Below are 13,497 nucleotides of genomic sequence, written 5' to 3' on the forward strand. Positions count from 1 at the left end.
CATGCTTTGCTGTGATGTATTCTGAATGAAGTCAGATAAGCTTACAGAGCGGTTTTTATTTTTTTTAATCTTTTATTCATTAGTGTTGATTTCTCTCAAGTGGAAGTGAAGACGACCAAGAAGCTCACTGAAAGAGAAACTGCAAGCAGCTGGAGGGATAGAAGAAATCTAAGTTGTGTGTCCAAGTTTATGGTTAATTGTGTATTCATGGCAAAAAAGAGAAGGCTTTTTTTGTAAAATATAAGAGCTGAGAAACCTTTGATTGATCAATGGTGAGAAACTATGTTTTTATTCTTAATAACGTGTGTGTTTGTAGGTGTGTTTTTGTCGTGCTGGTTGTTGGCCATCACTAAAAGAAACCCCCTCGAAGTAGCAAAGAGAGTAAAACGACCCCTCTCCCTCAGCACCCCTCCCCTCTCTATGCTGCAGCCATCACGCAGGAGAGAAGACAAGCCACGTCCTGAAAGTCAGGGGAGCCTTCATCCTCCTCCTCCTCCTCCTCATTCTCCTTGCAGACGGCACGGAAGGTCTGTTTCCATGACAACGGGAGAATTAAGGGCGAAGGAGCGCCATCCTAAAATGACACAACGGATTTTAGGGGCTAGTGAGAAGATAAATCCCTGTCACTGAACTGATAGAGGCAACGGATTGGATTTTGTGAATGTTGAACCTCCTGGAAAAAAAAAGCTAATGTTGATGGATTTGGTTTGTCTGCTTATCCTCGTTGTTACACAGAGTGACGAGACGAGCATTGCAACTGTCAATCATAATTAGCGACACAGTAACTCAGCTCAGAGTAGGTGAACGTTTTTGATAACATAATCTTTATTCTTAAACAATCACTAACTTCATTCTGATTTTTATTATCAATGCATAATCATTTTTTTTATTTATTTCATCTCACAATTCATAATGCATATATGGGTGTGTTCCAATGCAGTGAAATCATCTGCAAACATAAAAATAATAAATTATACTTCACATCACATACAACAAATCCGTTACTCGCCCTTTCAATCATTAATCAACAACCCCAAAGTGCTCTCGTTTTTAGGCTTTCAGCTATTTTTGCCTCTTTGCTTCTGTTTTTTTTTTTTTTCTGACACCGCTCGCACAAATCCTCTCATTCTGCTGTCAAATGTTGACATCAAGTACATCCAATTTCATGCATTGCTTTAAGTCCATGTGTATCTCATTTGCACCAATATAAACCTCTATAAAAAATACTTATATATGCTGGTCTGCCTGTTGACTCTCAGTGTCAGGTCTAATATATGGTATGTATCGCTGTTATGTTCTAGGCGGTGTGAACTAATATACCGCCCTCCCACACCCGGGATGATAGATTACTGCAGTTTGCTCTGTGCAACTGTTTATGTGCTATGAACTGTACAACCAAACTATGAGTTTTCAACCAGATATCTAAAATATCAGTTCCAACATTGAACTCAATCATGCGATGTTCATGCTTTGTCTTGTTGCCTCTAATCCCCAAACCTCCCCCCCGTGATTAGGGCTTCACTGTACACCATCCTGGCCTCCTCAGACACCACAACCAGTGGCCAGGCTTTGTGCAAAGGGTGCTGGACAAAGCAAGCCAGCCTTTTATATAATATCTGGCCACATTTTACAGAACAATTGTCGGACTTCCTGAGTTACACAAACTAACTGGGGATTAGGAATGCGGCGTAGACATGCGCACGCAGTCCATTCGATTCACCTTGTTTATCAACTGTTTGTCCCCACGGAGTTTTCCTTCCACAATGAAGAAAATGGCTCATTTCATGGGTCACAAAACTTGGAGAAATGGGGAATGTAAAAAACAAATAGCAAGATGCTCCGGTGGAGATGGTTCGACATCAACCTGGTAATAATCAGATTAACTGTTTTGAGATGTTCTTCTCCCGCTGGGGAAGTCATTATGATGGTGAATATCATGAAACAGTCAGACACCATGTTCCTCTAATGCTCAAGGTAACTCATCACGGTCAAGTCTGCTTTCCCATCGTTTTTCTCGCTTATAAAAAAGGATTTTTTCTTTTTTTTTATTCGATTTGATTTTTAAATCGATCATGATTTGTCCATTAAAGCGTGAATTATTGTTATAGCAGCAGAAAAGGGGTGGGGTTTTTTTTTGTCCATGGCTCGTAATGTTGATGCTGGTCATTATTTTCATTTTAGAGAAGTTTGGACATCAGTTTATATAATCCTTACTAATCTGGCAACCCTACAGATCAACCCTCAGATGTTATTATTATTTAGACACATTCTAGACTGTTCTCTGTTATATTGCTTGAATCAACCCCCGTCCTCTCATCAAGGACGTGATCGGGAGAGAGTTCATTTTTGGAGAATACAAAACAGCCCCATCTGTTCTATTAGTCACACACTCAGTACACACCTGAGTAAATTACATCCCACTCTGTTTCCATTAAGAGTCCCACACAGAGAATTATCAAGTACATTCAGTCTTACCCCCTCCCCAACGCATACACACACACACACACACACACACACACACACACACACACACACACACACACACACACACACACACACACACACACACACACACTGGAACAGGAAGTGTAACAGTGCATTCAATCTGTGAGAAAAGTCAACAAAAAATAATTCTTAACCAAAAACCAGAATAGCGAGGATGAGAATAACAGAGCATGATTACTATGAGAGTGCGACAACATTTCGAAAAAAAAAGCATGTAAGAAAATGTATTAAAGCTTGTTTTTCACAGCATAAATTGAATAATGATAGATATTTGTGTGAGGAGAGACCACCATTCCTTTATCACAGCTTTTTCTTTTTTGCATAAAATGTTGGTCAAGTCCTGATTGAAAATGTTACACACGCACACACGCACACACGCACACGCACACATCATATATATATATATATATATATATATATATATATATATATATATATATATATATATATATATATATATATATATATATATATATATATATACACATATATATATATATATAACCTCTGGTTTCATATTAATTCATCTAAAAGTTTTCACAGGCAAGAGTTCAGTGTTGTTGTCATGGGTTTACAGTAATATCGCCACAGTCTCGCAGCTTCCTCTTTCTCTCAGAGGAAATTCTGGTTTTAGAGGTGGCGGTGTTTTCCTAAAGCCCCTCCCTCATAGTCAGGATTAGGCCACTCCCCCTGAAATAAGCCCATCCTCCTCTTGCTGCTATGTAGAGTCCTGATTGACAGCTTTCCCTCCGTTCATGGTGGGAGTCCCTGAGCTCTTCCTGGAGCGGTGCTTGTCCTCTATCTCATGCAGTGACGGCTCCCTGTACATACAAACTGGCAGAGGTGTAAAGAGAAGAGAGGAGATCAGAAAGGGGATGATGGAGAGCAGATTGAAAAGACAGATGTACAGATAGAGACAGGGTCAGGCAATAGGTTGGGGCCATTACACCAGGCTGAAAGGGATAAGATAGCAAATTTGGTCCATGTCGGCAGTTTTAGTTTTTTAGCACGTTGCTTCGCAAGTTTTCCTGATGGTGTCCATCAAACATCACTCTCAAAAAAGACATTGAGGATAAATCTGCACCAGCAGCAGGTGATGACAGTTTCTAAGCAATGTCTGCTTTCTCTCTTTTTAGCTTGTTCCTGAGTCTCTCTGCTAATGCAAGGCAAGGCTATCAGGCTACTGGTTAAAGCAGCACGGTTATCAATCTCAATTGTGAGCAGTGTATCAGTCTGTTAGAATGTTCTTTGTCATAAATGTGCTTTATCACTGTTTCTACACATCGCAATAATTCAGTTTAACTTCCCTAGATATCAAAATCAGCTTCAGATGGATAATTTACAACAGTAAATGCACCTGATTGTACTCCAGAGGTAACTGAAGGCTTTTGAGCTATAAAAGAAAATAGTTTTCCCCCAGAAAAACGATGTCATCTCAGAATAACTTAGCCCACCAGTGGCGCTGCACAGACCCACAGTTGTGATCACGAGTGAACATTAATTTAACGAACCGCCAACATGCAATGATACCCACTATTGATTCAAATGCTGAGGCAGTGCCTCAACAAAAAATATGCTGACCAATAAAAAAAACTGTTTAAACCTTCAAATCTCTCAAAGCAATGTAGTATTTCACCCTAAAAGGTACTCATCGAGTACTTGCCATTAGATACTTGCCATTAGATGTCTTGAATTCATGAGGATGTTTTTCCTCCTCCATGATTTCTGGGTGACACTGAAATTCAGAAAACTACAGCCACATCCTGCTGGAAGCTCCCGGAGCCTCCACCACTACCAGCAGGCTGTGTTGCACACTGTCACCACCAGTAGAGTTTGGCCAAGGAAAGAGCTGGGAGGTGGGATTCCAACTGAATGCGCAAGCTGGCATTTGCTAAATTCTGGATGTGCCAAAACATCGTGCAGTGGAAAAAAACTTCTTCACGAATTCAAGAGGTCATATTTGGGGTGAAATATCACTTTAATATCGATTTCAATTGAGGCGGTGGGGGCACTGTTATTCTATGCACAGTATACTGTATATTCTGTATCTGAAGCACAGCTTTATGTCACGATCCCTGTCTCGTGCTTCCTGTTTTATTTTGTAGTCATGTCCTGTCTTCCTGTCCTCCCTCCTGTGATTACTTTATGTGTCCCACCTGGTTGATTTCCACACCTGTGCCCCGCTTACCTCCTTGTATTTAACCTCTGTGTTTCCCCGCGTTCGGTGTTGGGTCATTGTTGTTGGTTGTTTGTTGCTGTTAGTTGTTTTCAGGACGTGCTGTTGTCAAGTTTGGATGTCTCACAGTCTTGTCACTAGTCTTAAGTTCTCAGCCTCTGGTCTCCGGGCTCAAGTCACCAGCCTCACATTGTCAGTTTCATCTCCGTTCTCAAGTCATCAGTTCACGTCTCCAGTCTCAAGCCGCCAGATACACATCTCCAGCCTCAAGTCACAGTTCTCCACCTGTCTCAGCAATAAACCTCTTTTGTGCACCCTCCCAACTCAGTCTGCGTGTGGGTCTCCCTCATTCGCCACCACAAACCTTACCACTTTATCTGCTTAAGTGGACGAGCCGTTCCATTTCCTGATGTAATAAAATAGTTTTACAGCTTAAATAGCTGCTCTAGTATATTGTAAAATAAGAGAATCTCCTGCCCAACTGCACCATTTTAAAATGCAGGAATTTCATCACTGAACAAATCATGCAGAGTATTTTAGACATCCCTGAATATCAAAATCAATTGCACAGGCACAAATTCTCATGTCACTGTCATGAAAAGGCATTTCCTGGTATCTAAGAGTGAACCCTGGTAAAAGTTGAGATTATTATTACAAACAGAGCAGTCTGGGGCTGTTTCAGGGTGTTTCCTCATACCTTCAATGGGCCTGGGCACAAAGTGCGATGAAGGCTTTGTCTTTTTGACCCGGTTGCCTTTCATGACCTGTCCCTCCTTGGTGAGCCCTAGGAACCAGGCTCGACCCGACTCCTGCTGTCGGTATACAGTGGACGAGTAGATCACATAGTAGTTCTCAAAAACAGACTCCTTAAACTTGCACTCTGGCGTGAACATCTCCTGTGAAAGGAGAGAGTTGAGGAGGACATCGATAAGATGGGAATCAATACATGTACACATAGGAAATTAATTTGCATCCACATTTATATCAAACACACACACACTCATGCTCATACACACACACACACACACACACAAACCAAGAGCACATCAACAGGAGGAGGATTTTAATGAAGTCACATAGAAAAAACAAGCAATATGTGTTTCATCCTGCCAATACTGGGTGGCTTGGCCAGGATGAGCACATTGCCAAGGTCAGCAGACCCACACAAACACAAACACACACATACACACACACACAAACACACACACACACACACACACACATCCTTGGAATTCAAATGATGGTCCTATTAGAATAATGGTGAACAATGGAAGATTTTTATCTCTCTGCTTCATTATCAAAGCAGCAAGTCAAGGAGAAAGTCAATGAGATGCACAGGAGGTGGAGAGGAGCGAAGGGGAAAATGGAAAGAAGCTGATATCGGAGACATACTGTCGCACACAGGGCAGCGGCAGATTACTGCCGTGACAATGCAAGAGACAAAATAATGCTCTTGACTCTATAAACCCATAACAAACCTAAGCTGCAGAAATTCGGGTAATCCTACTACTATAATTGGAGAGCGTTTTGTGTGTGTGTTTATGTATTTATATGTCCTATAAAACTAGACACAACTGCAGGTTTACGGCATTGTGACTGGTTGAAATAGTGAAGGGCTGTCAGTGATTTGGTGATTAAAGGTCCCATAACAAGAAAATTTAAAGTGTTACTCCTGTGTTGGTTTGATAAATGTTCAAAACAGAATTTTTCACATTAAAAAAATTCCTTCCTTTTCCTGTAAAAAAAACCATTCAAATATTTGATTATTCATTTTGTACTCAGGGAGTTTGAGCTAACTTTGCATGCAATGATATCCATACCTTTCCCCGGTCCATCACGTGACCCTAGTTTTATGATTCACATTGAACGATGTAAATATGCAGAAACAAATAGGACTCTGTTTTAATTATATTCTACCATGGAAGCAATTGCGTTCATTTGTAAATGTTGATATAAATCTCTTAAATGTGTGCTGTGCCTCTTTCATCATGGCCATTCAAAACAAAATCTGCATTAATCTCAAATCTCTGCTCTCTGTAGCATATTTTTAAGGGACTGATCTTGAGGGAGGCAATAAGAGGGCTAAGGTACAGGTGCAGAAGTCTAGGAGTTCAGGGGAGGGTCGAGAAAGCCCGAAGGCCCCTTTGGTCACATTTATCAAAATCTAATGAGGTTGGTGGTGGCATTAACCTTTAAATTGGCAGGGCAGTGACTGTGTCTTTACTTTACGACAAATATCTAAACTTACTAAAGCAGGTGTGCTGATTAACGTGCGCTAACGAGATGGATGTCAAATTCATCACCCCTACCGGTGGTCCCTCTGCTCCCCTCCGTGTCTGAGCGCTTCCTGCCTGCGAGAGGCTAAATTAAAAAGCAATCTCAGTTTGATTCGGGGGAACGGGGAAAGTCGTATCCGTCCAAAATAGATGCAGGTGTTACACAACAGCTGGACGATGTGTTGTCTCATGCGAGCGTGTGTGTGTGTGTATGTGTGTGTGTGTGTGTGTGTGTGTGAGAGAGAGAGAGAGATTGGTGCTTGGTTGGCAGAGCCATATTTCATTCATTAATACCTCCTGCAGGTTTCTGTGCCCTTTTAAGGTTGTCCATCTGACTGACAGCCCAATTCTGCTTCCCGCTGGAGGTGACTGGTAACGTATGTGGGTAGAGTGCGTGCGTGCGTGCGTGTGTGCCTCCCTCAACGTGACATTGACGGGGATTGCCTTCATTTTGTGGACAAAAAGCAAGCCCACATGCTGTAAATCATCTAATTTAAGATTGGAGACGGTGTGAGGTATGACGCTGGGTTAATTGAGGTACATCCTGTAGAAATGAAAGTCCCCTGAATGAAGTGGAAGCATAACTCAGTCTTTCTGACTCCATTGTGTTTTAACTTTGTGATGTGATTAAAAAAAAAACAAACACACTTTTAATTTTTCAGTAGCCGTGATGACCTAATTACCACAAGTAGTTTTTATTGGGACCACTTAGACAAAACTGTCCCTATGAAAACTGTTAACGGCTTTTTCTTGAACTCACAGAGCAGCAGGCACAATGTTGTTGTTTTAATGTCATTTTCCATTACTTTGAGTGCCACAAAAAAATTACATTCATATCTACCGCATAACTCAGAAACCTTTTGGCATTTACATGGCTGGATAACACAAGCGATAAGTGTCTTGTTGTTGCTGTGCATTTGTCGGTTGAGTATATTAACCCTTAAATGCTTCAAAGCATATCATGTGGTCTTAACTTGTTTTTTGTTTTTTTTCTAGGGGGGAATATGGGGGCAGCACAAAAAGCTGATTAGCAAATATTGCTGCCTGCTAATGCAGGAAACAGGGTTAATGAGGGCTAAGAGACAGAAGAAAACCACACAGCTAAGACTTGTGAAACCCAAAATTCACAAATTAAAAGATTTTATAGTCAATGATAGTGAGGAGGCTCGGGAGGCTGTTGGGTTTCACATAGCGTGACTGACGAGGATGCTTCAGATGAATGCCTGCGCACGGGGCCCAGAGCCTCCTCTTTGGTGGGGCCGGCGGGACGTACAGGCCGAATACCAGGAAATGGCTGAAAGCTAGGAACTGGTAGGCTCGGATGCATGCGGTTACGTCATGCAATATCCTGGTTATCTGGTTTCCGGTAGGCTGCCTCTTTGTGAATTCCTTGTTCTGAAGGGATTGGCTGAAGTGACTTGGGTCTGTATCCCGTTTTACATTGTGTCCAATAATGATTCCACTAGAAACAAGAATAGACCACGAATCACTTGCTGAGAGCATAAACCAAGCTCCTCAGATTATTTCCTGTAACGGCTAAAATATTAGGCAGTTTTACAAAACTGTAAAAGAGGACCCAACAAGACGTGAGAGGTAGGTCGGGGAATTACAACACTGCTGCGCATGACTGCTGTGGATCCGGTTTAGATGGGAACCACATCCAACCCTACACCAGACACAGGTCGTTAGCATAGGTGGGCTACCACCCGGAACTAAGAGAGGTTTCAACTGGAAACATAAACGATTAGACAACTGATTACCAAAGCCTGGCAACACAGAAACTGGTGGGGGAGGTAACAGTGAGTGTGGTTTGAATATTGATTGGCTGATGGGGACCAGCTGGCGGTAATGAGGGCTAATGAGGGTGATTTGCAACACCTTAAGTTAAGGTAATGGGCCCACGGTGAATTAGGTCATGATGATGTCACGCAAAAATGCAAAAGAGTAATGAGTACTTGGCAAAGAAGAGGAGCAGATTGGTCAATGGTCATGAATCCTTTATCCCAGAACTGCTTCATAACTTTGGTAGGTCGCTAAATGATGATTGAGTTTGGTGGAGCTGAAGGGAAACTGACAACATACTAAGAGTGAGAAAAAAAATATTGATTAATGATATGAGAATTAAAGGCTGTTTAACAGTTTATTCACAGTCTGTTACCATGACTGCTCATTTATAAGACACAGCAGTGCAAAGCAGGCTGCGTAAAGGACTCGGGAAGGTGAGGTCACATGGTTGGCATTGTGGAAGCGTCTCGCTGGCCAGCAGGAGGGAGGACAGGCTGGGTGTACAGCTTCTGGCGGTGAGTTTATCTAGGCCTGCTGACACACTGTCAACCAGTCGACATCTCTCTCTCTGTTGGGCCACTGAGGGTCACATCCTGCCTGTCTGGCTGCATGTGTGTTTTTGAACATAGTGTATGTGTTCAAGAGGGTAGGAGGCAGACACTGATACATGACACACCACCGCCGCCACCACCGCTTTTGTCCCTTCTTCATCTGTTCTGAGCCCAAATCAGGTCAAGTGCATGCACACACACACACACACACACACACACACACACACACACACACACACACGAACAGGTAAGAGCACACAAGCTCTTCACAATCAAACACTTTTCTTTGCTGACACACTGTAGAATCCCCTTCAAATGGGTCCACAAGGACGATGCTGTGTTACAGTCTATGAAAGAGCTCAGAGCGGGCCAGAAAGTACCCCGGGTCCCAGGAACCATAGGGGTGGAATGTAAGTGACTCTGAAGTCTTTGACGGTGTAACTTGTTTGCAGATGACATAATGAAAAAATGAGGTGAGGAGACGAGGTCGGAGTCTCCCGTGATTAATGAGATCTCCTTAATGGACATGCATGAACTACACCACCACACGGGGACAGGAGTACACACCCAAACTGAATGCGACACAATGCTCACACACACACACACACACACACACACACACACACTTCTGATTAGAATACATAATCAACTCAAGTGAAATAAATTAAAAGGAGATGCCACAGTTCAGCGCAACAGGCTGTGCTTAGTAATAGTAACTGATTACAAGGACACTTATTTATATTCTGTGATGATATGAAGGGGAGCGGCGAAGGACTCGTCAGTGAAACTAGGCACGTGGGATTGCTCACGTGCCTCCATTATGGGCCTCAGTAGGAAGCTAAAGATAAATAAACGCAAGGGTACGCCTGAGACCCAGTGAACAAACACTCGGGACAGCTAGGGACTGACTATAAATGTTTTAGTGGTTTCAGCACAAAACAATCTTCATCACATTTCTCATAAAATGTTCCTCATTCATTTGCTTTAAATGAGCAAATATCGATCTATAAAGTTCACCCTTAGGTTTTGACCATATTGTAAATTTAAAGGTAATTGATGTCATTTCAAGTATGTGTATGTACAGTGATGAAGGCAAACATTGTAGGAGACCAGACACACACGCACACACACGCACACACCCACACCCTCAACCCCCCTTTTGCGTCATCAGTTTGAACTGCTGCCATCAGGTCAACGATACTGCACCCTGTGATTTACTAAAAACAGATCAAAGTTCTCATTTCTTCCTCGAGCGATTACATTTTTAAACAGGGACAAATAAAACTTGTATCATCTTCGTTCCTGCGCCGGGGGGCGATGCAGATATGTCGTGCATACCACAAAGAGGGGGGGGGGAGGCAAGGCGAGCGAGATTTAGGTTCACATTTTAGGATTGTTTGCTTGCGAAGTTTATGTCACATTAAAGGAAACTGGTGTTTATGCTCACTACGGCCATGTTGGTGTGTCTTCTTCAAGCTCAGGTTCATATTACCAGAGGCCCGGGAGTTAGAGGGCTCAGCACAGTATCTACTGTTCCCAGGACTGGACTCTTGCGGACCTCAAATGTTGTACTTGGAATCTGCTGGAGCTGTCCTCCCAGTTCAAGGGTCATAACCCCCAGGGCTCTGATGACAAACCAGGGCAACCTGATGAGAAATTAGCTAGTGGAGCTACTACTACTACAAGTAGTACTTCTACTACTTCTACTACTACTACTACTTCACGGTCCATCTGTGATACTTGTAATATAAATATATTATTTTGCAGTGAACCATAACGCTAATGTTGATTTTACTTCACGGACTTCACCATCACCATAAACATTTTATGGAACTCTAATTTTTCATAATGTTGATATTCTATAAAGCTGACACAGTCTTACAAATCATTCCATCATATTTTTAGATAACTATTCTTCTTGATTGATTTCCCTTGCAAAAATTGAGCTTCAACTTGGAAAATATTTCACAGCCCATGAGAGGGCGCCCTCACTGTGTTTATGTGATTTTTATAAACGTTTTAGACTGTTTTGATAGTTTATAACTGGTGGGAGAAGCCAAATGTTGAGCAATGTTCAAGCACAGCTAAATCTCTTTGGAACTTTTTATATTTGCCAAATTTTTGAGGATAGTTGTATAAAAGTGATCGATCACTGTCTCTTCATATCAGTCGTAAGTTTCCTGCTTTTCTCTGAAGGACGATCAGTTACCTCGAGTGCCGGGGCCGGTGAAGGCTGAGTGAGGACATGGGGGTGCACAGAAGAAGAGCAAGATGTAATGGATATAAAAGTGGGTTGCCAACAGAACTGGGTTGAACGCAAACTGAATCCAAATCAGGTAGAAGCTCCATCAGCGGAGGGGGGCAGCTCTCCGGTTCTGCATTAAGGAGGCCTGCTGCTGCTGCAGCCTGCTGTCCTCTGACATTGGCCACAGATGCAGAGGATATGGGAAGGACCTCCATTTAAATATGGGCCTGAGCCATCAGCGTATCACAGAGATTTAGCCTCACAGAGAATCCCAGGCTCGCCATGGAACTCCCGGTGAGCTTATTCGTATTCAAGGAGAGATTCAGGTCGGGGATGGTCTAGACTTGAAAAAAAACAACACTTTCTCGCTCTTTCTTTCTTTCTATCCTGAGGTTCTGTTGTCCTTCCTAAACTCCTTCCACAGAAGACATTGAAGATTCATGACTAACAAACAAATAATGAAAACACGCACTGAGGAAAAATACTGATTAACCAAATACTCTCTATTCTCATTCTACTCATTTCCTGCACTTTACTTTCCTCTCCCCCATCAGGGAGAACTTTTTTGGCGCTGTAAACACTGTATAATACTGTATAATTATTCACGCCTAAACAGACATCACGGATCTTCGCATATGGAAGTCTGAGATTTCTTACTGCAGATAGCTGCATGGATTGCGGCTATGCCTCTTGCAGAGACAAGGCACGCAGGAAATGATAGACTCTCATCATCAGCTGATCCAGACTCATCAAACTGAAGATGTAGCTCATCACGTTTTGACACAGAGAGCTTCTCAAAACATTACAAATGTCCCAGTCCAACATTGTTTGTCAGTTTTCCACTGATTCATTTGTTTCAAGTGCAACAAATAATCCTGGAGTTTTCTTCCGCTATAGGCTCATGTTGGTGTTTCTAGTAGGACAGTATTTTCCATTACACTGCTGCTACTGTTTTTATTTTTGGAATACATTCTGCAATATAGAGTTCTTTCAAACTCTTATTTTCACCTACTTCTAGCAACAAAAGTTTATAGATTGTCCTCAGTTTCTAAGAGTGATGCATTAAGAAACTTTCAAATTATTCATTCGTAAACGGAATACAAAATGAATGGCCCCTAATATTAATATTCACTCCATTGTTCAATCTATTCATTAAGCATAAAAAAGAAAACAAATACAAACCATATGCAGCTTTACATGATGATATCATCTCGGAAATGGGCACATTTACTGTTTACAGACTTTTACAGACTTATTCTTATTAAGCAACAAAAAGATCTACTGATTGAGGGAAGAAGTCATTAGTCAGAGGACTGACGCACACAGTCACAACACAACCATTGTGTTCTTGAGACAGGGCGACTACACATTAGCATTTGTCCCTCAAACAAACTACGACACTTGCTAACCTTCCACTTCTCTCTGTCTCTCTGCCTCCCTCTGTCCCTCTCGCTCGCTCACTCCTGTCTGACGGCCTTGAGTGAAGGTTTGACTGTGACGCGCTATATTTTCTGAGTCATAAATAAGGTAGCTAGCTAGCTAGCTAGCTAGATAGATAGATAGATAGATAGATAGCTAGATAGACATAGATATTACTGCAGTACAGCAAAATAGGTCATTCGAGAAGAGTTATAAATAATGGAAAGGGAACTCTTCATTGTGGATGCTCAGCCCCCACACACACACTTTATTGCTAAACACTCCACACAAGCATTATCACCCTGCTCACCCCTGCATGGCTACATCAGCCTCAGCAGTGAGCTCAAACCCGCCAGCTTACATGTCCTCAGCACATGTAAATCACAGGTTGAAATAGGAAAGCTAAGCTATGGTGCAACCTTCGGGGGCAAGCGTGTTGTATTCCTGTGAGCTAACAAGTCAGCGCGAGGGAGGATATCCTTCAGCAAATACCTCCTGGAGGTGTGTGTGTGAGTGTGTGTGTGTGTGTGGGGGGGGGGG

General features: G+C 42.3%; 1 protein-coding gene across 4 annotated transcripts in view; it reads right to left on the reverse strand.

The window, feature by feature from the left end:
* Positions 1–1,080: 1,080 nt before the first annotated feature.
* The window catches only part of fgf12a (fibroblast growth factor 12a), a 40,601-nt gene continuing 28,184 nt past the window's right edge, over positions 1,081–13,497 (reverse strand). For all 4 annotated transcript variants that reach the window (XM_086203604.1, XM_086203603.1, XM_086203601.1 and 1 more), the window contains 2 exons: positions 5,379–5,577; positions 1,081–3,339 (listed from right to left, as the gene is read on the reverse strand). In XM_086203604.1, the coding sequence (XP_086059730.1) occupies positions 3,224–3,339; positions 5,379–5,577 (315 nt within the window). In that variant the 3' untranslated portion in view covers positions 1,081–3,223. The remainder of the gene's footprint in view (positions 3,340–5,378; positions 5,578–13,497) is intronic.

This window comes from Aulostomus chinensis, chromosome 5 (assembly GCF_037954235.1).
Source record: "Aulostomus chinensis isolate RoL2024-O1b breed Wild chromosome 5, RoL_Achi_v1.0, whole genome shotgun sequence".
Taxonomy (NCBI): Eukaryota; Metazoa; Chordata; class Actinopteri; order Syngnathiformes; family Aulostomidae; genus Aulostomus; species Aulostomus chinensis.